The 26,875-nt window shown below is 39.4% G+C and overlaps 1 protein-coding gene across 6 annotated transcripts in view; it reads left to right on the plus strand.

Moving 5' to 3' along the window:
* Positions 1–26,875, plus strand: part of LOC104223562 (serine/threonine-protein kinase ATM) — a 93,925-nt gene that overhangs the window by 15,444 nt on the left and 51,606 nt on the right. For 4 of the 6 annotated variants that reach the window (XM_070171217.1, XM_070171215.1, XM_070171218.1 and 1 more), the window contains 23 exons: positions 1,631–1,679; positions 3,534–3,605; positions 6,986–7,123; positions 7,224–7,313; positions 7,392–7,579; positions 7,824–8,424; positions 8,515–8,586; positions 8,684–8,836; positions 9,677–9,802; positions 9,934–10,061; positions 18,884–19,040; positions 19,663–19,709; positions 19,782–19,845; positions 19,993–20,067; positions 20,156–20,275; positions 20,461–20,646; positions 21,206–21,327; positions 21,412–21,481; positions 21,596–21,723; positions 22,211–22,367; positions 22,449–22,589; positions 22,699–22,797; positions 22,894–22,940. In XM_070171217.1, coding sequence (XP_070027318.1) covers positions 1,631–1,679; positions 3,534–3,605; positions 6,986–7,123; positions 7,224–7,313; positions 7,392–7,579; positions 7,824–8,424; positions 8,515–8,586; positions 8,684–8,836; positions 9,677–9,802; positions 9,934–10,061; positions 18,884–19,040; positions 19,663–19,709; positions 19,782–19,845; positions 19,993–20,067; positions 20,156–20,275; positions 20,461–20,646; positions 21,206–21,327; positions 21,412–21,481; positions 21,596–21,723; positions 22,211–22,367; positions 22,449–22,589; positions 22,699–22,797; positions 22,894–22,940 — 3,030 coding nt within the window. Of the gene's footprint in view, positions 1–1,630; positions 1,680–3,533; positions 3,606–4,727; positions 6,894–6,985; positions 7,124–7,223; positions 7,314–7,391; positions 7,580–7,823; positions 8,425–8,514; positions 8,587–8,683; positions 8,837–9,676; positions 9,803–9,933; positions 10,062–18,883; positions 19,041–19,662; positions 19,710–19,781; positions 19,846–19,992; positions 20,068–20,155; positions 20,276–20,460; positions 20,647–21,205; positions 21,328–21,411; positions 21,482–21,595; positions 21,724–22,210; positions 22,368–22,448; positions 22,590–22,698; positions 22,798–22,893; positions 22,941–26,875 lie in introns of those variants that run through there. The other 2 variants (XM_009775021.2, XM_070171220.1) reach the window with 2 other exon arrangements.

Genomic DNA, 26,875 nt, shown 5'->3' on the forward strand with positions numbered 1-26,875 from the left:
TTTACCAGTGTTAAGCTCATACCGTGTCTTTCTTTCAGCCCAGATTGGGATGAAAAATTTGGTTCTGTCTCTTTCAATCCCCACCTCATTGGGAGTCTTTCTGCCATCACCAACAATTTTGATTCTTGCCCACTTAAGATGGTTTTTGAGATCAGTTTCTTCTTCTGTAGCTAACCATCCCCACAGAGATCTCCTATTTCTTTGAAGGTCTTTTGTGACCATAGATGTAAAGGAATCCCCATGGCTCTAATCCAGCATGTTTCCTCAATTTGTGAGTTTGGAATGCAACCGGCAGTATGATTCCACCATTCCAGATGAAGCTTGAATTTTTTCCATCTCCATTCTCCTTGCACAATCTGCTCTGCCATGAATCTGTTTGGAAATTCAAAAAGAAACATGTTTCCTGTCATTTCATATATGTTTACTCTGTATGCTTTGTTCCATGAAGCACAAGCCCATCGCCTTATGTCTGCTAAAGTGGGTCTCTCATTGATTTCTTTCCCAAAAGACCCGATAATGCATCTTTTTAGTAGGCCTGTATCCTCTCTTCCAGTAGGTTCCATAATAGAGATTTTCCCATTGTTCGTGTTGACCCTTGCCTCTCGAAGTGTATTGGACTGCCATTTACTCTCCTTAACTACTTGGGCATAAGGGATATTTTCCACAGTGTTTCTGGGTGGTGCTATGGAAATCAGCCTGGTGGTCTGATTAATGAATCTTTCTATCTTAGCTGCTATGTCTTTCCAGCCAGAGTTCAGAGTTAACTCTGGGAGTATTATTACTGACCTCCCTTCTCCCTTCAGTGACAGAATACTCATATATCTTCCATGAGCGTTATATTTCCTAGTACAGAAATGTTCTGTCATTTGTTCCTTGTACTTCCATCTCTTCACTAGATTGTTTTGATCTGTCGAGGCTTCATTAAGTGCAAAGCAGATCCATTCCATTGCCTTTCTGCCCATGGATGATCTTCTCATCATGTTGCGACTTCTCTCAACCCATTCAAACCATGTGTCTTTGTTAGAGTTCCATCTGGTGATGTCAAAAGATTTGAATCCTGCGTTGAAATATATCCTGTTGTCTCCCATATTGTACTAAAACCAGCTGCTCAACTTATGAAGGTTAGAGTTTGTTTGGAAGTTATCCCGGTGGGCTAGAAAACTCGAAAATGAAAGAGGAAAAACCAGAACCAGAAATCTGGAAGGTTCCTACCACCGGCCAAAATAAAAGTTGTCGGAATTCAGAAAGGATTGTATGGTTGTGGTCGGAATTCCCTAGTGATTGTGCTGTCTAGAAGAAATTTTTTGAAAAAGTGGTCGGAAATGTGCTCACGCGCCGGCGCGTGGCTTTGTCCTCGCCGGAGTCTGGCTGCGCGTGGGGGCGCGTGGGGGTGTTTTATCGGAGCTATTTTCAGAGGGGTGGCCGGAATTTGATCGGCGTTCTAATGGTGTTAATGGATTCTCAGAATTCCTTGTTCTCAGGCTCCTCGGGGAGTGTGCCTGAGAGAGTGAGAAAATCTCATGTCCAAATGCTTGATGCTTCTCATCATTGACTTGAAGTATTTTACTTGTTGCTCTTTTCGATCTGCACTGATTTTGCTGTCTTCTCATCTTTCCCCTTCGATTTTCAGATCTGTTTTGTGCTTCATTTCGTGTTACTTTTCAAGGAAAGGCTATCAAGTAAGTGCTCCTCTAATAAGTTCATTCTGATTTTTGCTTTATATTCCTCTTCGGTTTTCCGACAAGGGTTAGAAAAGAAATACATCCTAATCATTTGATGAAGGCATGGTGGTAAACACAATTATTGAAATTATTCATGCTGCTCTTTTGGTTGATGCACCAAGATAATGTCTTAACTCTGCATTTGCAGATAGATCTTTTAGTCCCTGGATTATTGACATTTTGTTAACATTTTGATGGTGGGCATCTTCTCTCTATCCACTCTTCAAAGTGCATCTAAGAGTTGTAGTCTCCTCACTGGGATTTAAAGAAAAATGAAAGCTGCTATTCCATCTTTACTAGTTTTATATCCTATAAATAGTTATACAATGAAGGCTTCTTTTTGATCAGTCAACATTTCAAAAAAAAAATTTAGTTTGTTTATTGTATCAGCACCAAGGATTTTGTAATTTCTGATACTTTAGCACCGAGGATTTTATTATACTTTGATAAGTTAGCACGAATTTTTTTCCACAAGGAAAAAACTACATTTACAGATGAAACTTCTGAAAGATGAATCAATTAATGGGAAATAGTAGATACAAGAATTTGCTTCATCTGTTCTTTATCCAAAAAAAAAAAAAACCAAAATTTGATGTATCTGCAGAAACCTTTTAATACTAAGCCAATTAAGTGAAATATGCAGTGTTTTCAGAGGCTCATTTGACGCGCACTTAAGCCTTGAAGCTCAGGGTAGGCGCTTCGCCTCACTTAGGCTGCTTCAGTGTAGATAAGGCACTGCAACGTGCGCCTAATTGCTCATAAGTTGTATCCTGAATAGAGCTGTACTAGACAATAAATATGGTTGGCAAAAAATATATATTAATCAGTTGATTGTCAAGGAAATTATTATGAATTAAGTTGTCACTTTCTCTTCGTTGCGCCTTTTTTTTAACTAAAGCTCACACTTTAATTGCGCTTTGTGCTTAAAGCCTGGATAGACCTGGAGTGCTTTTTAACGCTTTTTTGCTTTTGACGATGGAAATATGACTTGTTATATGCTCTACCAGATTTTGGTCATCCTTGGAAGTCTCTCATATAAGGCTAACAAAGTGACAACAGTCACGATGAAACAACAATGGAACTAAAAGGCCTATTCGTAGGAGATTTAGTGCTCTTTTTTTCTTAATGTTTTAGAGATTTTCTCTGTTAGCAAGCAGGGAATACATTTTTTTTGTAGTTTTAGGGGTCGTTCAGTTACCAGGATGGGATAGACAAGGATATCCCATGTGATTAGCTATCCCACCTTCTATATGGGATAGCTAATCCCACCATTTTAGTACAAAATGGTTCCTGGGACTAATTAATACTCATAACCAAACACGGGATAAAATAATCCTGCATTTTATCCCGGAATTATTATCCCTTATCCCACCAACCAAACTATCTCTTAGATCATTGCTATCCATGTTTTAGAAAGCTTGCATAACTACCCTGGTGGACCCACACTGAAATAAAGGTTGTAGATTTGAACTTTCCATTTAATTTGGCTAGTTAAGAATAAAACAAAGGCTCTAGGACAGGCTTTGTTCTCATGTGAAGGGGATTGATGTAGCGTATATGTGGCCTTAATAAACTCAAGTACCATGGTGAATTTGGGCTTTTGTCAGATTGATTTAGTAGTGTATCTGGGAGCTTCTCTTCTTTGAACTCTTAACATTTAACATTCTGACAATTTGTATTGACCTTTTTCCATGGTTGGTGGTTTATATAGTTTTGCTTTATTGTGCATTAAAGATGTGTTTGGGAAAATTAACTTGCTTAGCTATCTTCTTTTATTCCTGTCTTTTAAAATAGTATCTTCTTTTCCTGTAGGGTGATCTTAGAGACGCTTTACATTTGAGGCAAAATCTTTTGAGAGCTGTTTTGGCTGTTCCTTTCTGGAAGGTTTGTTATATTATACTGTTATATGTTGTTAGATAGTTAGTAGTTATGTAAATAAGTGTAGTCCCACATGGAATAGGAGAAGAGTAGGTATTGTATGTTGTTATAAATAGGGTTCTTGTATTATAGTTAACACACATCAATAATATAATTTTCCTCTGTATTATTCCTCACACGGTATCAAAGCGTGAGTGAGACACATCTGGGAAAGTCAGACAGTCGCTGTACGTCAAATTCCGGCGACTTTCTAGGGCTGAATTACATCAGATCAGTCTCTGTTGGTGTTGTGCGAAAACCAATACCACCACAGGCCCCAGCTTCCCAGACCAAACCCCAATAATAACCTCCGGCAACCAACTCCTCACGCGCTCTCACACACCGATCAGAGGACAAATTTTCCAGCGAGATCTACTCCACGCGCTGGCGGGTGGAGCCTTTTCTGGCCATTTTTTGAAAAACTTTCTTCAGGACAGTGTGATCGCCCAGTGATTCCGAGCCTACTCTTCTCCTATTCCATGTGGGACTATACTTATTTACATAACTACTATCTATCTAACTTATGTTATTATCCCTTTTTTGTGGATAAAGTAGTATTTTGTTGATGTTTTAGGGTAATGAAACATCGTATACAAGTTGTATACCAAAGATAAGGAACCTACATAAAAATATTGTTCTCCAATCTCTACCAAAAGACAACCAATTGTCTATATAAATAGGGATCTTTTGGATGCACCAAAACTTAATGAAAAACAAAAGAGATGTCCTAATCTGTGCAAGATCATATTCACCCGTTTGGACGCGCGCCTGTTCCTTTCCTTTAAAGCACCCACATAACTGCATTTATCTTTTAACTGATTTTGGCCAACGATGGTGACTGAAAATGTGAAGAACATGAAAGGTGCAAGAATGTATTTCATGATTCTCCTACTCATTTGATGTTGTTCCTGGTACGCTTATTCTTTCCCCCATTTTCGGAGCATCTAATATTTAGTCTTTTGAAAGCCTACATAGGCACAGTAAATGTGTTAGAGCTGGACTCCATGATTGATTTACTCAGCTCTTTATACACATTGTAGAGCTCTTACATTTTTGGATGTACATTTCACCAGCATTATCTTTTTGCTTGTTTACATAAAAAAAATACATATGTTACCTATTATAAAAAAAAGCCTGTATTTGTGCAAAGGTTATAGCATCTGACCTTTTTGTCTTTATTTTTGCCCCAATTATTTTAGTAGTGCACAATTTATCGATACCAAAAACCCATATAAGAAAGCTGTATGAAAGAATTCTTTTCTACATAAGCATTCCAATCTTACATGTTTGGGTTAATCATGTTTGCACCAAAACTATGCCAAAAAAAAAATAAAAAAATAAGACCTCCATCTTTATTTGAAACAAGGTCTTCGCATTAAAAGCTTGATTATTCCTTTTTCTCACTCTAGTCCAGATTGCTGCTAGAGGAGTCACTTCCAATGCTCTATTTCTTCTTGTTGTTTACTATTTGAGTTTCTGACATTTAAGTAAAGCCCTGTATTTGGAATTACACAGCGAATAATTTCTGGATAAGAAAAAATATCTGGATCTAACTCCACATGTTGTGATGACTATGGAGTGAAAGAGTAGTTTGATCTACACAACTTCCCCTGCTTCTTTACGTTTGTAACACCCATTTACGTGGTTTCTTAATCAAGTTAATGGCTAACACACGTTTGTGTATATTCTGGACTATTTGGCTAGTGAGGAATAGAGCTTGCTTTGATGGACAGCGAGATCATATTGTTAGAGTTAGAAGCAAGTGTTTGCATAATCTGTTTATTTGGTGTAAGAGTAGTCTGATTGATAGTAGTGATCATTATATTGACTTCTTGGAGTTACTAGGGAAATGCTGTAATTGACTGTATGGTTATTCCCAGCAGTCTTTGGTAGCTTTCTTGTCCCGTCTTGATACTTGATTAATAAACCTTTACCTTATTAAAAAAAACACCCATGTTGGGTGCTTTTCCACGGTACCTCATTAGTGGTATTTACATGGTCTTGTCCTTTGCTTCCTTAGATGTTCCAGCTGTTACGTTGGCTGTTCTCCCAATTTTTCTTGGAGCCCTCCTATTCCACTGTTTGGGAAGGGTAAATCTTTTCTCCCTATTTAGTAGTTTTGACTTCATACTGAAGCAAAACCCCTCTAGTGCTCCTTCCATATCCTGGAGTTGCTCTCTTTCCCATAACATAGATGAAGTCAAATGAGTAGCTCCTTTTTCTCCTAACCATGGAAAGCCTACCGATGCTTCCATCCAAAATCACTATACCTCCTTCCCTCTTTGATGTATTCCCTACCCAGCTACCCTGATTTTGCGAGATGAAAAAGGCTGCTGAATTTCTCTTTTTCCAAAGGCGATCTCATGGTTCAGATTGTTCTTAGAATGTAATCCTACTTCCCCTTTTGGGTTCCACAATGGTTGGCAGTGAGGTTGAATTCTTCACAATCCACTCCTAACATGATCTTTCAGCCACTGATCTCCTCTATGACATCTCTTCCTCCACCCAGACCTTCCCTCCCATGAAATCTCAATTAATCAGTCATATTTTTCACCCGCAGACGACCACCCTTATTGTAAGAGGTAACCTTTGCTGCATGGGATGATATTTTGTTCACTTCATCTAATGGAGAATTTCCCTGGAAACGTTCGTTTATATCTGCCACATTAGCTGGGAAGTTGAGCAGATAGGTAAATAAGTAGGGAACTAGAGAATCTGCTTTTGATTAGGGCAGTTTCCTCCTATGCAAGAGAATTTTGTTGCTGACTTGCTAATCTTTATATCTGGAGCACTGGGCTCCATGCTGTCCTTTCTTTATAACTGGTTCCAACGGCAGTTCCGAAATAAGTGGAGGGAAGAGAACCCACCTTGCTTCGAGCAATCTGGACAAGGTTGAGATATAATGGCACTTCTCCCTCTACTGCGTTTGAGATAATCTTCTGCTGTCTGACTTCTTGAAGCCAAATCAGGGTCCCTCTTTGATGTCTCTATTTCCCATCCTCTAGTGAGCCATTTATCAGCCCCTAGAACCTGACTGAAACATGAAAAAGTTGATCATGCTCTCCACTTGGGCGGCAAAATCCTTCTTTCTCATAATAAACTCCAGGATTCTCATAATGTTAACAAACCCCAGTTAACATGGTAATATGCTTCCTTAAAATCAAGTGCACCTGAAATTCTAGGATCCTCTCCTTCCAATCTGAAGTCAATCCACTCTTTGAAAATCAAAGGGGCATCAAGATATTGCTTCAAAGTGTAAGACATTATGGCACAATGATGTTGCATGTTCTCTGCAAAAGCACAAGGTGTTTTGGTTAATGGTGGTGCTTGACTGCTTTCACATGTAGGACTGTTCAATGTTGAATAAACAGCTGGTTGCTATATTGCCTACAGCTGTTTATGCTCTCTGTACTGGTGGTACACCATTGCTTGATAAAGGACTTTCCCCGTCACACTATGTTCCTGAAATTCTGAATGATGTGAAGGTATATATTGTTGTTTTTGCATAAGTTTATGCTTATACCTATTCTCTCTCTCATGAATACTGTTAAGTTGACTAAGATGCTGAAATGCCCATTGTTGTAGGTCGAAGATCATACACATGAAAGTGAGCATGAATTTTTTGAATGCTCCGTTGAAGTTCTTGCAAGAATTGGACATGAATCTGATCTGGAGGTGCTACACTCTTTTATTGTGTTTTCATCTCTTTGTGGTCAAAGTACTTCATTTCTACAGTCTTTTAACTGGTTTCAGGACGTTCAGTCACCTGGTTGCCAAAGCATACGTCTTCCCCGGCAGATCAGAGATCCACTTTGTCACGAAGTCGAAAATCACATTCTTGAAATTATAAAAGATGAAGAACATGAAAAGATGCTTCTATCTGATGTCATCTTCCTCTGTGCTATTTTATCAAACTTCATGTATTGTTCATATAGTACAAGGTCTGTCCTTTTTGATTTAATGTTTGCATGATTCAGTCTTAGTCTTAGTGATTGTCTCTGATAATGATGTTAATAGTCTTAGTCTTAGTGATTGTCTTTGATTTCCATACTGGTATATCATCGGTAGGGAACTGATTATTGGCATTATCTTTCCCTCTGCTTTTAAGTTTCATCTCTTGCTTGCAATGGAATGCCTTCATTAGTCTTTCTATTTGTGTTGGCTTCATGTGCTGTTCACTCTTAGGCTAGGAGAAGAAATTATGCCTTGCCTTGCCACTCTGAGTCAATATGTGTCGAAGTTGTTGGATCGAGCTGCTTCTATCTTAGAGAAAAGTTATGACGACCTCGTTTGTGGTTTGTCGGGTTCAAGGTCAATATTTGACACAATTGGGACCATTGGTGTGTCCTTTGAAAGCTTTCTATGCTCCCCATTGTTTAATGAGATGCAAAACGACGACAACATAGATGTACTAGCTGCAGTAATTCAATCTGTGGAGAGGATTCTGAAGGTTCTTGCTAAACTGTATGAAGGATCCTCAAGTAGTGGAAGTAATTTTCATTCAAAGAGGGGCGACCTTGACTCTTCTGCATCTGTTTCTAGTCACGATTCTCATCCAGTAAATAGCCGTACTAGTATGATCATGGACATGGAGTTGGATGTGAACATTAGTTCCAAAGATACTGATGCTGTAAAAATTGGGGGAAAAGCTACTGCTGAAATATTGGCTTCGTCTGTAAATCAGAGAATGGAAGTCGTATCGATCATCACAAAGTTCTTTTCAGCTTTACCATTTCATACATGGGATGTCATCTTTGAGCTCATGGAGAAAGAAAGTGATCCAAGGGTAATCCTATTGGAATTTTTTGTTCTGGAATTGTTTCTTGATGATATCGCATTTTGTTGAGTTTTTTGTGAGCTTTTGATTTTTAATTAGGTCCTGGAAGTAATTATACACGGCCTTTGTCAACATCCTCATTGGTCTTCCAGCAGAAAGTTCTTAAATTTGGTAATGCGGCTCTTTGATGTTTATTTGTCTTAGTTATTGCATGTTATTTATGCTTTTGAAAACTCTGATAATTACTTAGTTCTTCTTTTCTTTACAGGTTACTTCCTTAAATGATTTCCTAGACATTCAGGCAAATCTCAAGGTCCAGTCTCTGAATGTGCTAGCTGCCATCTGCAGTTTGTTGGAGAGTCTTTTATCCTGTGAAGATGTTGCAAAGTTCAAAAAGAGTCGGGAAAAATTATCTGAAGAGGTATAATAGGTGTATCTTAGATTTTCCTGCATATTACACGGTGCTAAATGTAGTTCTAGTTAAACCAAGTTATGTATTCAAAAGAAAGTTCCTATATAACGTGCTCCTTAGAGCTCTTTCCTGCAGTGTACACTGGTAATGCTTCTCTGCATGTTTGCTTTTACCATTTTAAGGTCTTTTCAGATTGTATAGTACGCAAAATTCCATTCTTGATCATCGTGTACTTCGTATCAAGTAAAATTCGATTGGATGAAATGATACAGACAATCCGGATGTCTTGGATAGGAAGATACTTAATTGCTGCAGGGTCAACAAGTTTGGACCTCTTTAGCGAATAGTCAAACTTACAATAGGTTACAACAAGGATTCTGAAGTGTCAGAATTCTTACTGCTATTTATATTTAAAATTGGAATTTCTTGCCTTAAAAGTAGAAGAAAAGAAAATCCCACATATGAGATTTACCGGTAAAAGAAAAAGCTGAAGGATACCGGTCTCATGGTTTCAGCCAAGGCAATTTAAACATTGATTGACATGAAATGGAAGAATATCTATCAAAGATAACCTGCCAGAACTTCCTCCTACAAAGGTGCTGGTTAATTTAATGCCTCTTTTTTCGTTCTTCTTCTGAAATATATGCTCCTTTACAGTCCAAACTGCTAGATCTGTGATGCAGCTTAATGCCTTATTCACATAACATTTTAGTATTTTTTTTCTTTCAATCGGGAGGAAAGCTGTTTTCCTTTCTGTTGTACTTATCTACTTTCTTGAACAATAGAATCTCTTTTCTGGTTATTAACAAAACTTTCTCAAATTGCATGTCCTGTGAAATGGAATTATAGGGCTTGATTTCTCTTGGAGACCTGGTGAACAAAATTGCAGACAGCGACCTCTTTGATTGGGTTGGCCGGACCAAGCTTATTGATTGCATTTGCAATTTCATTTTAGTGGATCCTCAAATTGGTCAGGTATCACCTTCTAAAATCTTTATAAAGAAAGATTGGAACGAGATCACTTTTCCTTTTTGTCTAGTTTCAGTTTAATTTTTGATCTACAAAAACATATTCTCTTTCATGATACCTGCTTCAAATTTGAGCAGTCTATGATTGAAAAGCTGTTGTTGATGCTTCGGGATGCTGATTATCGAGTTAGGTTATGCTTTGCTCAACGAGTTGGTGTGCTTTTCCAAACTTGGGATGGTCATTTTGAACTATTCCAGGACATATGGTACGATGCTTGGTTTTCTTTTGCTTTTTGTTGCATATTTACCTTTTTAGTCTGTCAAACTAACTGATTGGCCAGACATAACTTATCCTAATAAATCTCAAGTGAGCATGGTTATCACACAATCAATTATATTTTTGCATGGAGTTGTTTGAAAGTTACTCAAAAGTTGATTGAAGACAATGTTCATAAAAAAGGTCACTCAAAAGTTTAATAAGACAAATTACTGTGAATTTGCATGGGTAGGTTTTCTAACTTAGCGCATGTTGTAAGTCTTCCCTACTTAAAATTAAGTACTTGGGCATGTAACTTTGGTTGGACTAAAGCATGAACCCCAATTTATTTTATGCTGTTCAATAGAAATAAGATATTGATTGTAATCTTTGCCTGGAGAATCTACAAACTATTGCATCTACCCCTTTAAAGAGCCCTACCATTTTTTTTTTGAAGCAAGCACATCTGCTTACAGTTGAAGAAAATATGTGCAGATTGAAAGCTTTACAATGATTTGCTAAATCTACTGTTATTCATCTTTTGTTTGTTGAAATAGTAATTTTCCTTTTCCCCTGATTTGATAAATTCTTTTCAATTAATTTTGTAATGCCTAAATGGGTCTATGGAATTAGAAAAGGAGATTCAAATAAAATTTGGGTTGAAGTCCTTGCTTATTTTGAATCAAGGAGACATGACTGAGTGGAGGAAGAACTATTTAATGTTTGTTTATCTTTCACTTATCAGGAATTATGGGTTATCATTTATTAGCATTTGTCATATTGTCTTTATCTCCTAGGCAAGGTTTCACTGCCATTTCCATCTGCAAAGTGGATCCAATAAGGCTTTCTATGCTTAATTTTACTTTAAGGTAGCTTTTGGGGGCCTAGGAGGGGAAGGATATATCACTGGATATCATTACTCACTGCTCAACACTCAATAGAGGGTGATTTGGCACAATTGAAGAATAGCCTCTTATCCCTTATTTCTTGTTGGTGCGTCCATGATGGTCCTTTATGTATTGTAGATTGGATGTTGTTCGTAGGAAACCATATGTTTGTGGGTTTTCTTTTTGGTATACTACTTGTATACGAGTGTTTCTGCATATGTGTGCAATTAAATCTTATCACTTTGTCCCAATAAAAAACACGGAATATGCATGTTTAGAAGTTGAATTTGCACTTTTTCTTTCAATTGGAAGTGTTTGTGAAAGGATCTTAGATCCAACCCAAAAATTGTAATGTAATAAGTGGGGTAGCCCAAGACCTTATAATGTCACTTGGAAATTTCTTACACTAGTAATTCGAGATGTTATATATGCCTAACACCATCCGACGTGTAATCAGTTGTAGGGTTTACATGTGGAATGATTTTTTTCCTAGTTCTTTTGTGGTTAATGAGTTCAAATTTTAAGAGAGCTCAATAGGCATAAGAGTGGGGCTGGTGTAGAGAGCAACTCAAGAAGCTAAAGCAGGGGTTTGGACTCGAGATAGTACGCTTAGAAGTGGGCTTGAAGCAAAGTTAATGATTTAATGGTTTGAGTTGATAGATATGCTTAGAGAGAATAGTTGTGATAATGACCTTACTAGTGGAAAAATTGGCTTACAAAAGCTAGGCTCTGATACCATGTAAAAGAATAAAGAAAAATGCTCTCAGGCACGTTCCCCGAGGCGCTTGAGAACCATGAATTCTAGGATTTCACCACCACCATCCGAGAGTCAACCCTGCTGCGACACAACCCCTGAAAACAGATCCAACATACGAACCTCCACGCGCGGCAGAGCTCTGGCGACCCCACCACCACGCACCGGCGCGTGACACTCACCCAGGCCAGATTTTAATTTTTTTCCTTCACACAGCCTCTTCGCGAGGCTGTTCCGACCCCATCCATCAAACTACCTCCATATTCCAACCACTTTTACTATTTTCCGGCGACGGGGAAGGATTTTTTAGGCCAGATTTCACTCCCTCTTCTTCATTAAGCCTCCTAGCGAAGCTCTTGGGGTACCTGCATTTAGCTACGATGGACTATTCAGAGAGAAGCTCCTATTTCTCTCTAGAATCTAAAAAATTGGAAAACATGTCCTTCATCAAAGCTGCCTCTTGGCCAGCCCTAGAACTAAGGGGCAGATGCCACCGCAAGCTCGACGAAGGGCAGGAGCCGCACTTCTCGTTGTCTGAGGAGCACACTCTCAGGCACAAGGGTTTCTTGGAATCTTGTCTGATTGGGTCTTTCTCCAAATGGGTTGGTTCTCTAGAGGCTGTTAGGAACTGGGCATCAGAGGCATGGAACGTCAAGGACGGGCTAAAAATATCGCAATTGGGGGACACACAATATATCTTTCGTTTTGTTGACAAGTCTCAAGCTTCAGAAATTCTTGTCAAAGGAAACAGGTGGTTTGATTGGAACTTTTTAAAGCTAGACAGATGGGTGGAGCACGATTGGTGTCTCGACCCTTGTTTCACCGGCGAATCATTGGTGGTCAACATGGTGGGTCTCCCGGTGCATCTTTAGTGTCTTGACCTATTCAAGAAAATTGGGGAAATTTGTGGGGGTGTTATTGATGTCAATTGCAGCTTACACGATCTCTCGTGAGTAAGGATTGTGGTGAGGAAAGGGGGCAAAATCCCTGTCTCCACTGTGGTGGAAGATGACTACTTGAGTTATAAAGTTTGGTAGAGCCCTGAATTTCGCCCTATCTTTATGCCTGTGATAGTGGTGGAAGAAAAGGGAAGGTCAAATAGAAGGTAGATGAGGGGAAATCAGTCTCTGAGGGGAGGGGAGGGCACACCAGATAAGTGGTCTAAGCCGGAATCAGATGTTAGATCAAGAAGACGGGAGGTTGAAATTTGGGAGAAGAAGACAATTTCAACAGGAGAAGACGTGAATGAGTTAGTGATGCGGGCTGGAAAGGCAGAATGGGCCGGTCCTCTTCTAATTATCATAGGGCCGGGCAAGTTTTCAGCAAGCATAGGCCTGAGTCTCCTCACATGGGCCCAACAACTTTTCCCAATTCTATTAGAATTGATCCAAAGTGGCCCAGATTATTTCAGCTGCGTCTGATAAGGCTCCTAAGCATATGGGAACAATTGTTCCTCCTTCTGCCAACGGTGCTTCGCAGAGTGGCATTTCTTCACCGAGTTCTAGTGACCAGCGCCCCTCTTCGATGGCTGCTGCTTCAGGGGCTGCACCGGCTAAAGGTGGTGCTGTTATTCCACGGCCTCCCACCTCTGATGGACCCAGCTCCATCGCCCCCTCATCTACTCTTGGGCTTAGTTGTGCTGAGGTTACTCTTCAAGCTTCTTCTTCATCTTCTGGGGCAGTGTTTGGAAAAGCGATCGCTTCGTCACTTTAAGCGCGAAGCGACATGGCATCGCTTTTTACTGCCTGAGGCGACGCGATCGTGTGAAGCGCACGCTTCAGTAAAAAAAAGCGACAAGGCGACGAGGTGAGTGAAGCGATCGTTTCTGTTAAAAAAAATTGCAGCTGGGCCCTTTTTAAAAAGAAAAAAGATTGGGCCTGTTTGTAAATTATACAAAACAGACCCCTAAGCTCACTATTATAGATCCTCGACAAAACAGAGTGTAAACAGACGCCTTCTCTCTTCTTCATCGCAAAACTAGGGTTTCTGCCATTTCTCCGGTCCAGGTAAATTCTTCTCCTCCTTATTTTTTTTCTTTCTTCTTCTTGTCCAAATTCTCCTTTTTTTTTCTTTCTTTTTCCTTCTTTCTTCCTTCTTCTTCTTCTCTTCTCTTTTTCACTTTTTCTCGTCCAGCGTCTGCACAGCTAGGGCAGGTGCTGTTTTCTCCCCCCCTTTATTCTTCTTAATTTTAATATTTATTTTAGTTTATAAAATTACTTATTATATATATGTGTTATATTTTTTAGTTTATTTGATTAATTTTATATGTATTTCAGTTTAGAAAATTAATTATTATATATATATATATTTGATTTTTTTAATGTGTATTTCAGTTTATAAATTAATTATTATATATATGTTATACTTTTAGTTTGATTAATTGTAAAATGTATTTCAGTTTAGAAAATTAATTTTATATATATATATATATGTATGTTATATTTTAGTTTGTTTGATTTTTTAATATGTATTTCAGTTTATAAATTAATTATTATATATATTATTATATATATTATATGTATTTTAAGAATTGCGCTTCACTTTAATGAAGCGTGCGCTTCGCTTTTGAAGCGAGGCGAGCCCCTGTCGCTTTTTTGCACTTCGCGCTTTCAAAAACACTGTTCTGGGGAGATTGTTGAGCATGCCCCAATTGATGTTACTGTCGGACCAATATTTCTAGTTAATATGCCGCCAAAGGTTTCATGAAAAAGACGCACGTTCAATTTCGTCACGAATTGGAGGAGGGGATATGTCTTTTTGGATGGAGGATAAACTATTAAACTTTGGGAAGTTTCTAGGTGTTTCTTTTGAAGGGAAGGAAGATAGGGTGTTAGAACTGAGGGAGATTGAGCAACAATCTATTTATGATGGTGCAAGGAGGGAGTTGGGTCAAGGCGTTAAGCAAAATAATTTAGGGGATGTAGTGGTGTACCAGAGAAGGGGCCGGGTGTGTGACAGGGAGGAATGGAGCTCGGCTAAGGGGGATGGGGAAAAGGGGGATATTGGTACTTATGGAAGTTAAGATTCTTTCATGGAATGTGAGGGGATGAATGATCCAAACAAAAGGGCCATCATCAAAGTGGGAGTTAGAGAGTGGGGTGCTAACCTAGTTTGTTTTCGGGAGACAAAAATGGAAGTTTTGTCGGATGTGATTGTGAGTGTTTGGGGAGGTAGTTGGGTAAAATATGACTGGGTCCCAGCAGTGGAAAGTGCCGGAGGCATTCTTTTAATGTGGGACAATAAAAGCTTGGAGATAAAGGAGATTAAGAAGGGAGTTTTCTCTTTAGCAGCACTTGTCAAAGATAGAGTGAGTGGGGTGGAGTGGGGATTTGGGGGAGTGTACGGACCGGTAGGAGAAGGGTCCAAGGTATTTTTCTGGGAGGAACTGGCAAATGTGATGGGGGAATGGGATATTCCATGGGTTCTAAGGGGTGACTTTAATACTATTAGATTCTCGGAGGAGAGATTAGGGTGTAGTCTGATTTCGAGGGCTATGGAGGAGTTTTCTGACTTCATCAATGATCACTTTCTCATTGATCTTCCTCTGTCAGGGGAATGATTTACTTGGGCAAGGGCGGAGGATTCTAACTCAAGGTCTAGACTCGATTATCTGATATCGCCCTCCTGGGATGAGCTGGTGCCGAATGTGCTGCAGATTCCTTTACCTAGGCTGACTTCAGATCATTTGCCTATCTTGCTAGATGGATGCAGAGGGAGGGGGTGCGTGCTCCCTTCCGATTCGAGAACATGTGGTTGAAAGTGCCAAGATTTGGTGACAAGGTGAAAGAATGGTGGACGATCTACGGGGTGTCAGGGACACCTTCATTTCGTTTTTCGAAGAAACTTAAATTGCTCAAGGTAGATATTATTAGGTGGAATAAGGAGGTTTTTGGGAGGGTAGAGGTAAAAATGAGGGAGCTTATGCATGAATTGGGGGAATTAGAGAGAGGGGAAGGGACGAGGGAGTCAGATGAATCTGAGAAAGAGAGATTGGGGGAGGTTAAGAGGGAAATTGTCGAGTTAGCAATAGTCCAGGAGACTAGTTGGCAGCAAAAATCGAGGGCGCTATGGTTAAAGGAGGGGGATTCGAATACCAAGTTTTTCCATAGGGTGGCGGTTGCAAATCGAAGGAGAAACTTCATAGAGTCCTTAGTTGTGGATAGGGTGAGGATTGAGGGAGAGGAGGGGGTAAAAGAGGCGATAGTGGGGTTTTATGAGAACTTATACAAAGAGGAAGTTAGTTGGAGGCCAACTTTGGGAGGAATAGAGTTCAACCACATAGGGGAGGGAGACAATGAGTGGCTAGAAAGGGCTTTCGAGGAGGAGGAGGTGCACGAGGCTGTGTCGAGTTGTGCTGGTGATAAGGCCCCCGGGCCTGATGGTTTCTCCATGGCCTTCTTCTAGCTCTGTTGGGACTCCATCAATGGGGAGTTGATTGAAGCCATTGAATACTTCCATGTGAATGGTGTTTTCGAGAGAAGTATCAATGCTTCTTTTATTACTATTGTGCCTAAGAAAGAAAGTGCATCTTGTATCAGAGACTACAGGCCTATTAGTCTCGTGGGGAGCATTTACAAGATTATTTCTAAAGTGCTTTCCAACAGACTCAAGAAGGTTCTTGACGTGTTTGTTTGGTCCTTCTAGAATGCGTTTGTGGAAGGTAGGCAGATCTTGAATGCTGCTTTGGTGGTAAATGAACTTGTAGACTCCAGAAGGAAAAATAGAGAACCCGGCTTACTATGCAAGTTGGACCTTGAGAAGGCTTTCGATCATGTCAATTAAGAGTTCCTGGATTTCATTATGATGCGGATGGGGTTTGGGGCAAGATGTAGGGGATGGATCAAGTTTTTCATTTCCTCAAGATGGTTTCTTTGGCAGCTCCAGGGGTCTCAGGCAAGGTGACCCCCCTATCCCCCATGCTCTATTCATTCTAGGGATGGATGCTCTGAGTAAAATGATGGATCGTGCTGTGGGCAGTGGTTTCTTGCGAGGATTCTCAGCTCCGATCGGGGTGCTCAGTGCCCGAAGAGTCTCTCATTTGCTCTTGCGGATGACACCCTGGTTTTCTGTGATGCCGATATGGATCAGTTGACCTACCTGAAGCAGGCCTTGCAGTAGTTTCAGATAGTATCATGACTCAAAATCAACCTCACCAAGTGTGAGATTTTTCCGGTGGGTGAGGTTGCTAACATTGATGCTTTGTCTTATGTTCTCAGATATAAGGTGGGCTCCCTTCCCACTACTTACCTGGGTCTCCCGTTTGGCGCTTCGCATAAGGATACTACGGTTTGGAATCCAGTGATCGAAAGGGTTGAAAAAAGATTAGCAGGCTGGCAGAAACAGTATTTGTCAAAAGGCGGTAAGGAAGTGCTTATTAAAAGCACTTTATCGAGTATGCCTACCTATTACTAGTCCTTGTTGCAAGCTCCCGTGAGCATCACATAAAAATTGGAGCGACTTCAAAGGAATTTTCTTTGGGATGCGGCGGATGGAACTAGAAAGTTTCATCTGGTGAATTGGCAGACAGTCACTTCCCCAAAAAAGTGGGGTGGACTTGGTGTAAAAGATCTTAGGGTATTCAACAGAGCTTTGTTGGGGAAGTGGCTGTGGAGATTTGGGGTAGAAGAGCATCCTCTTTGGAGGGAGGTCATCGCAAAAAAGTACGATTCCACGGGAGGGGGTTGGAGGACCAAGGCAACCACAACACCTTTCGGGTGTGGCATATGGAGGAGCATCATGAAGAATTGGGAAGCCTTCAGTGGCAACATCACTTACAGGGTGGGAGATGGAAGGAGAATCAGCTTTTGGAATCATAAATGGTGTGGAGAGGATACTCTGAGGGTCTCCTTCCCCCACGTCTTCAGAGTTTCAAACTAGAAGGAATTGATGGTCCAACAGATTCGTAAGGAGCATGAAGGGGGGGGGGGTAGTATGGGACCTCTCATTTAGAAGGAACATGCAAGATTGGGAGATTGCGAAGCTCCAAGCTTTGTTGACACTGCTATATGGGCAAGACAGGCCCCAACCATCTTGTGATTCTTGGAGATGGGGTTTGCGTGGCGATTGTTTGTTTACTGTAAAGTCGTTTTACCAGACTATGTTGGTGAGAGAGGAGGCCACTTTTCCATACTCCTCGATCTGGATTCCTAAGGCGCTCACGAAGGTGTGCTTTTTTGCATGGCTAGCGGCGAGGCAAGTGATTTTGACTGCTGAAAATGTGCGAAAGACAGGAATTAAGCTCAGAGGAAGAGGTTGATCATCTTTTGTTGCATTGCCCTGTGTCCTCGGCTTTGTGTAGGGCAATCCTGAGTCTTTTTGGTGTTCAATGGGTGATGCCAAGCACTGTAAAAGAAATGTTATATAGCTGAGCCGGTTTCCGTAGAAGAAGAAAGCAAAAGGCGTGGAAGTTCGCCCCGTTAGCTCTCATGTGGATAGTTTGGGGGGAGAGAAATAGGAGAGCTTTTGAGGGGATTGAGTCTCATTTTTCACATCTTAAGAATAGTCTTTTATCTTTGATCGCTTTTTGGTGCACTCATATAGCCCCTACTTGTATAGAAGATTGGGCATCTTTTGTAGAGAATATATTCTGATGTAAATTCTCTACTTTTTGGTATACTTCCTGTATACGGGAGTTCTTTCCGTTTTGATTAATACAATTTACCTTATCAAAAAAAAGAATATGAGCATCTAATTGGCAATTTTAAGACAATATGTGGAGTGGCCCAAGACCATTATAAATTCCTTTTTGGAAACCCTTACACACTATTGTATATTTTTAAAAAGTGCAGTGGAAGAGATATTGAGGTCTGAAATTTGTGAAAACTTGGAAGAAGGAATGAGCAAAATTTCAATGAATGAAAAGGGTTTTAGGGAGGCGGGGAGGGACAACTTCTTTCCTGCTTCATTGTCAAGCTGGTAATTCTTGATTGTTCTAATTTACTTTTAGTAGTTTCTCTTATCAGCATCTTTCATCCTCTTTTGCCTCTAATAAGCTGGTCAATTTGGAGTTGCATTTTGAGCATTTACCAGGAAAACATCCATTACATCTTTTATGCAGTTTCAGTTTTTAGGTTTATTTTTCTTCAGACCATTCTCTTTCACAATTGTTAATATTTTGTCTCTCTTTTGTTAGCATTTATGTTCTTGAATTGTTTAGCATTTCAATTATTCACCTAAAATTTGCTGTTCCAGTTCAAATTTTGGCACAAAGCTTGTGACTTGCTCCAGAGAGAAACTGGTGATGGCGAAGGAGGTTTTAGCTGCTGGTCCTCAGCCTCATACCATATTGGAAACGATAATTGTAACCCTAGCTCATCTTGCGCTGCACAGTGAAAAAATTGAATTGGAGGTATTCACGAGGCAGGTTTTACTTGAATTACACCCCCGCACCCCAACACACACAAAAAAAATAGAGGCTGGTTTTGCTTGGCAATTTTCATGTTGTTAGCTAAAAAATTTGAACATCTCTTACTGAGGAAGACGTGGTAACAAAATATGAGTCTTTGACCCTGTAAAATATAATTTATTATTAACATATATGTAAACGGAAGGTGCACCATAAAGAGATTTTTACTGGCCCTAAAATGCCTGCTAGGTTGATTATTGAAAGAGGTTTGTTTTCCGTATTTAAAGAGGGGTATTTGCTTGAGCCTTTTCCTTGTCTTTGGTTGCTGTTGGTAAGAGGTTATCAGGTCCAATTGTATAAAAGTTGAGTGTCATGATAAACTTTAAGTTGTTCCAATTTAGCATGTGTTTCCATTGTGCTGAAACCCAAGTTATTTTTCTTTGTTGTTACCCAGCTGACACTTGACCTGATGAACATGATTTACATCTGATTTGTTTAAGGGGATTTATTGCAGTGAACATATTAATTTGCTGCAATTATTAGAGAGTGCATGTATATCTCTTCGCCCAAGATTAAATATTTTGACTTGATGAGGTTATATCTGTCCAATTTGTTGTTTTTGCAGGCTGTTTTTATGGTATGTGTTATTGCTGCTATTAACCCTTGTCTAAGGTAATCAAAAGTCATCAGCTGGTCATGTTTTTCTGGGAGGTCACTCGATTCTTAATTTTTTCCTCTTTTCAGGAAACTTGTTATTGTTGTCCTTGATAATCTATCAAGGGAGTTAAAGTATACTTCTAGGTCAAAGGTATAAATAAATCTCTGCTAGTATTTCCTTGTGTTGGTTCAAGAGCATAGGCAATTAGCCTTATAATTCCTGATGAAGAAGTGTGAGATTGTCAACCTGCTTGATTTTTTAAACATTTTTCTCTGGCACAATCTTGTCTGTTTGCAGTATATGGAAGAACTTATGGCGCCAATCCTCTTTAGTTGGGTTGCTTCTGGTGTAAATTTAGCTGCTCTTCTCGAGGTAGTGTGTTTCTTTTTTCTAATCCGACTCATTATCAACAATTTGTTGCAACCCAAGTAGCTGACACATTAGTTATACTTCACGCCAGGCAAGGGATCTGTTCGTCTTCAATGTAGAGCCTATCAATTTCATTCAGTCCTGCTGCCGTTGGCTTCTTCCATCTTTATTCTTGCATGGTGACATTTCCAACATGAATTGGCTTGCGAAGGTTGTTGTTTCTTTAGTCACTTTTCGTTCAGTTACAATTTTAAGTTAGCGATATACTTGTATGATTTCTCTAATATTCTTATGGTGCTTACTCCAGAAGTTCCATGCTTTCTCTGTTGAATATTCTCAGCTTTTAGTCACCGTTCTGCTCCGTACCTGAAATTTCTACATTTTCATCTTTTGCAGGTTGCTTGTGAGCCTCTTGCTGAAATGATTAAGAATCACTTTGTGGATATTTTCTCTGTTTGTATTACGTTACACTCCAGTAAGAAGGCTGGTTGGGAGAAGGGATCAGCTGTACTTGAAAGTTCAATTCTGGATATTGCTAAAATATCTGAAACTGAAAGAGACAAGCTTATAAAGAAGCACATGGTATGACTCTCTTTTATACACATCCGAGATAACATTTTCATGATTTATCTGAAATGAAATGTGTGAAGGGGAGCCTTGGCGTAATTGGTACAGTTGCTGCATGTGACCAGGAGGTCACGAGTTTAAGCCGTGGAAACAACCTCTTGTAGAAATGCAGGGTAAGACTGCGTACGATAGACCCTTGTGATCCGACCCTTCCCTGGACCCCGCGCATAGCGGGAGCTTAGTGCACCTGGCTGCCCCTTTTTTTTAAATCTGAAATGAAGTGTGTGCTATGCGAGGAAACTGCTGAAATTTTTCTTCTTGTGTAGAGATTTGCTCGCATGAACCTCATATCTAATTACATAGGTTTGGGATAACATCTGTTTCTCTGCATAGCAGTGGCTTCTATGGAGAGTAATCTACGATGCTATAATGTGATATGATTGTTTCAATTTTTTTTATAAGGCTGAATGTTTCATTTATTATCTCAATGTTACTGGAGTCTTCCTCTTTCACATGAAAAATCAATCTTCTTTCCCAAGGCTTCTATAAACAATTCCATCATATGTTTATGCAGGTTTCAATCGTGAATACTATTTTCTCTCTTGCTTCAACAGCTGTGGACCCTGTTCTTCCTTTATTTTCCAAGGAGACAATTGCACGTGCAATTATGACAGTTGTGGATGGATTCTTGGAGATGTGCAGTATCTTTTCTCGGTCATTTTTGTAATTTTATGCTGTTGTTGGCACGTCTTTAAATTTGCTTTTACTGCTTTCTTGTAGAGATGACTCTTGTCAAAATTTTGGCCTTATTGACAAGATTAACATTTTCCGACCTGATCGAGTATTTACGGTACTGCTCGCGATTTGTATATATATAATTCCCTGGTGAATTTTTTGTTTGACTATATGTCTTACCTAATAACTGCTGGTGGACAGTTTCTAAATAATGAATATTGCTGTGCAGTTTATAGTAGAGATGCATTACAAAGTTGCTGCAGCTGGTCATTTCAGGCACAAATCTGATAGGCTTGCTGGGATTGAAGTGCTTATTGATGTATTAGGGCATCGAGTTGCGGTTCCTAGTACTGCTAGGTAAGCTTAAATTGGACTTATGCCTCTGCTTAGGGGGACGGTATTTCATGGTGAGGCAAATGCGTCTCCCTTTCTCTTGTTAGCTTTGAACAAGCTGAGAAGGTCATCTGGGAAATGCAATAGCTTTTTAATTTATTGTTGTGTTTGATTGGAATTTCAAATGTTAATTATGAACTTTTCACTTTGCTTTTTATGTTTGTCCAGTATAGCTGTTTATTTATTTGAGCATAAACTTACAATTGTTTCATATTTTGAAGTAAAATAACTATGATGCACTTTCAGTATGACTTGAGTGAAATTGTCTGAGCTTTTGTTTGTCCTCAATTTTATTTACACATGGCTGATCGAGGTGGTACTTGTATGCCGTGGTTGTGGTGCTTTACTGCTTCCCTGCATTGCTTAGGTGGTGCTACTTTTGCTTCTTTTATTAAACATTTATTTCATGCTCAGAGGATCTCGCATCTAACATTAGTTTTTTTTTTTCCAGTTATCTCCTAAACTTGATTGGTCAATGCTTGGACCTTGATGCTTTGCTGGACCAATGTTGTCGAATGATCTCTTCATTGCTAAAAATTTTCAAAATAAAGCAATTGGAGGGAACCGCTGTTGTCCTAGGTGAACAGCTTCAGGTTGATGCCACTGAGGTTCTTATTTTGATATTTATCTATATTATTTATGCCATAACTCAAGTGTTTTTTAACCTTTTGCCATTTTTTCCGTTACAGTTTTTAATTTCCAAGTTGGTAATGTGTTGCATTTCTTCCGAGTCTAGTCCCAAACTGTCAGCTGACACATCATCTCAAGTTTTGTCTCTGCTCAGCCAACTTACCTTGGACTCCGATCCATCTCTACACGAGTACATTAAAGTATGCATTTATGTTATTCTTATTACCTGAACAGTTTGGACCATCATAGTGCCTGAGTAGCCAGTGGAATGCTCATTGGCCTTACTAATTACTGTGTGCGTCACTTCAGGAACTAGAGCCATTCCCTAACCTCGATTTATTTCATGATATACGGATGTTCCACGAGAAACTATGTCAAAATTACTCGCCTAGGGAGCACTTGTCAATCGTAAGTAGTCACTTGGAACTTCAATGAACAGTTTGATGACCTTTCAGTTTATTATTCATAACACTTAATTTCATTTTTCTTATTTGGCTGTTTCAGTTAGGGAAACGATCTCGCTACCTTCCACCAAGGTTACTTGTCTGGAGGTAATACAGCTTCTACTTTTCATATTGTCTCTTCAATTGTTATCCTTTTAAGCATGACTTGGTTGTGTGGACTAAAATTGAGTTCTATAATCTTTTTTTACACATGTCGAAGTCGGTAAATAGAGCGTCGATCACTTGCTAATAAAGAACTATTACTTCTTAGTTTTAAAATAGAAGTAACAGAGTGAACTTCAATGGGGCATATTAATGTAATCTTATACTATTACTATTGAATAAAAGTTTCAATGTGTTTTCAGTGCCCCAATTCAGAGATAGTCTCTATGCTGTATCGCTTCTTCCCCAATTATAGAGGGCAACACCCACGCCCACTCTCCCCCCCCCCCTACAAGTTACAACAATAACATTATGCCTCTGCCGCAAACAAGTTGGAGCTGGCTGTATGAATCCTCACTGACTATGTTTCTCCATTAAACTCTCTCTCCCCTTGCAAAGCATTTTTTTGCAAGATTTATTTGATAATTGTGTTTTCGATTGATTTGTTTTAGGTAGGTATTCCCTAAAACAGGAAGATGGGTTTGTTTTACAAGCATAAAGAGGAATGGTAGTAGGAACAAGTTAAACAGAACAACCTGCAGATTGCTGCATCAAAAGGTTTATAAATTAAATAGATTTCCAAGAGAATAATACCTTGAGAATAACTTGGGAGGTCTACTTGATAGAAATTAAGTTTCATGCAATTGATGAGTCGCGAGCCAGTGTTAACGATAGGCTGGAAGTTTGGAGACAGGCTCTTGAATCTAAGGGTTTCAAGCTGAGCAGGACGAAGACGGAATACTTGGAGTGTAAGTTCAGCGCGGAGCCGGGGGAAGTGGGCGTGGATGTGAGGCTTGAATCACAGGTCATCCCAAGTAGAGGCAGCTTCAAGTACCTTGGGTCGGTTATCCGGGGGAGGGGAGATCGACGAGGACGTCACACACCGTATTGGGGTAGGATGGATGAAGTGGAGGTTAGCATCTGGAGTCCTGTGTGACAAGAGAGTGCCACCGATACTCAAAGGTAAGTTCTATAAAGCGGTGGTTAGACCGGCCATGATGTATGGGGCTGAGTGTTGGTATGTTAAGAACTCACATATCCAAAAGATGAAAGTAGCAGAAATGAGGATGTTGAGGCGGATGTGCAGGCACACTAGGATGGATTAGATGAGGAATGATGATATTCGGGAGAAGGTATACGTGGCTCCCATTGACGACAAGATGCGGGAAGCGAGGGTCAGATGGTTCGGGCATATTCGAAGGAGAAACCCAGATGCTCCGGTAAGGAGGTGTGAGCGGCTGGTTGTGGAGGGCACGAGAAGAGGTTGAGGGCGGCCTAAGAAGTATTGGGGAGAGGTGATCAGACAGTATATGGCGAGACTTCAGATTTCCGAGGACATGACACTTGATAGGAAGAGGTGGAGGTCGAGTATTAGGGTTGTAGGTTAGGAGGTAGTTGAGTCTTGCCTTACCTTGTTACCTTTGTGAGCCTAGTCTGGTAGGGTTTTTGTCTAAGATAGCTAGTGGCAATGTTGTGTCTTACTATTTTGCTTTTCAGTGCAGGACCTATTTACTAGCCATCGCTTTTGCTTTGCATCTTTCTTCTGAATTTCATGTTGTTCCTATGTTTCCTATGATTTCTGTGGTGAAACTAATAGTCTCCTTTTGTCTTTTCATTTTCTTGAGCCGAGGGTCTTCCGAAAACAACGTCTCTACTTCTTCGGGGTAAGAGTAAGGTCTGCGTACACACTACCCTCCCCAAACCCCACTTGTGGGATTTTACTGGGTTGTTGTTGCAAGTTAGTATTGATGTTGAAGAGTAAAACAAAAAGAATTACTGTAATAATGGAACTTATAAACGAAAAAAGACTTTGACTTGGAAGCGTCGAACAATTTTTTTTTTTTTGGTTTCCTACCCGGTGCCCGGTACTCTCATTGAACCCCGACTATATCAGGATTCGCGCCGCGTAGGGCCCCATTCGGGGGGAAGCGCTCCCTACCAAGGATTTTTCCATACCCAAGGCTCGAACTCGAGACCTCTGGTTAAGGGAGGAGCAGTCCCATCCACTGCACCACATCCTTTGCTGGTGCGTCGAACAATTAATTTGATAACAAGAAACTAAAATTGAGCTCCGTCTGTCTCATTTTAATTTGACACACTTTCTGTTTTAATCAGTCTCAAAAAGAATGACACTATTTGATAACAATTAAAAATTAGTATCCCATGTTACCCTTGATGACATGATTTTTTTGGACTCACTTGATATAAAGTTCATTCTCTCATTAGGAGAGAGAAAATGAAGAGACGTGGAACTATCATCACTACTCCTTTAATTATTGATAGTATGGGCAATTTTGATACTTTGCATATTTTAAGTTATATGTGAAAAGTCTTTCTTGACTTAAACTCCATATCCATTCAAACAATTTGATATAAAATGGAAGGGAGTATTATATAATTTGAATTCTTGAAATTTTTTCTATTTTGAAGTTTGCTAATTCTGCACAGTTAATATGGTAATGTGAATCCAGCATTAATAAAATTATTTACCTTAAAAAAATGGTAATATAACATTAAAGATAACCACGGTAAAAATACAAGTAAAGCACCATAAGAATAAGGGGGAAAGTCACCACAAATATTAGGATTTAATCTTTTTAGTTTATTATGCTCTTGCTGGATAAGGTCTTGCGCAGTTATAATTAAGTGAATAAAAGTGCTTTCTCTCTAAGAGCTTAAGATTTTAGGTAAGAGGATCATACAATTCAACATGGTATCAGAGCAGGCAGAGGTGTTGAGTTCAAGTCTCATTGCTAAAAAAGGAATTTTCATGTGTTTGGTCCATGAAAAGGAATCAGCTCCACACGTGAGGGGTGTATTGAAGACATAATTAAGTGAATAAAAGTGCTCTTTCTCTAACAACTTAAGCTTTTAGATGAGATGGTCATTCAACTCAACAAAGTCCTTACATTTGTCCTAACATTAGGAAGTTGGAGATAGGATTCAATAGGTGTGCGTATAGCACAAAGTGTCCACCTTAACACAAACTAATATGGGATGGAAGTGAGCGGTGAGAAATTCAACTTAAACAAAAGGAACAATGATAAAAGTGGAACTAAAATAAAGACCCTTCAGGGAAAGAAAACCAGAAAAAGAGTCAAAAAGACTGATTTATCGTTTTTTACACTCTAAATCTTTATTTTTATGGGTAAGTACGGTGCGCTGTTTGTACACTCTAATCTGGAACTGGATTTTAAGAATTATCTGTTGGAAAAGTGTTTTTGATATTATTAATGTCTTGTTATGTAACTTTTAGTTGCCTAATTTGAAAATTAAAAGGAAGAGGTACTCTTGTGTACCCTCTTGGTACATTTTTTATTAATAGTAGTTTACCTTATTAAAAAAAAGGAAGAGAAGTACCAGAGTAACTCAGTAATATGAAAGTATATAAAGCATATTTTTCTTGAGTTCTAGCAATGTTTAAGTATTTTATTAATCCAATAATAGATAAAGCAAGTATCTGATTTATTCATTGTTATCATATGCAACGTTCAATCATTTGGAAGAGTGGTTTATACTTAATCCTGGTTGTCTTATGGAGGGTCTCAAGTATGGAATGAGTGCGTTAGTAGCTTTGATAGTTGTTAGGTGTCCCACATTGGTGGAGGAGAAGGTTATTGTTTCCTTATATGGTGTTGGACAATCCTCACCTCATGAACTAGCTCTTTTGGGGTTGAGTTAGGCTCATGGTCCATTTCTTATCAATAGTGCAGGAGAATCTTGGAGTCATGACTGAAGTTCAAATATACGAGCATTTATTTGATTACAGTATCATGGGAATCAAATCTATTCCCACATAATCCTTGCATATTAGAAGGAAATTAGAAAAGCTGACTTTGGAGGGTAATGTGAGGGGCATCTTTCTGGGAGGTTGGGTAGAA

This window comes from Nicotiana sylvestris, chromosome 3, assembly GCF_000393655.2.
Source record: "Nicotiana sylvestris chromosome 3, ASM39365v2, whole genome shotgun sequence".
NCBI classification, from domain to species: Eukaryota; Viridiplantae; Streptophyta; class Magnoliopsida; order Solanales; family Solanaceae; genus Nicotiana; species Nicotiana sylvestris.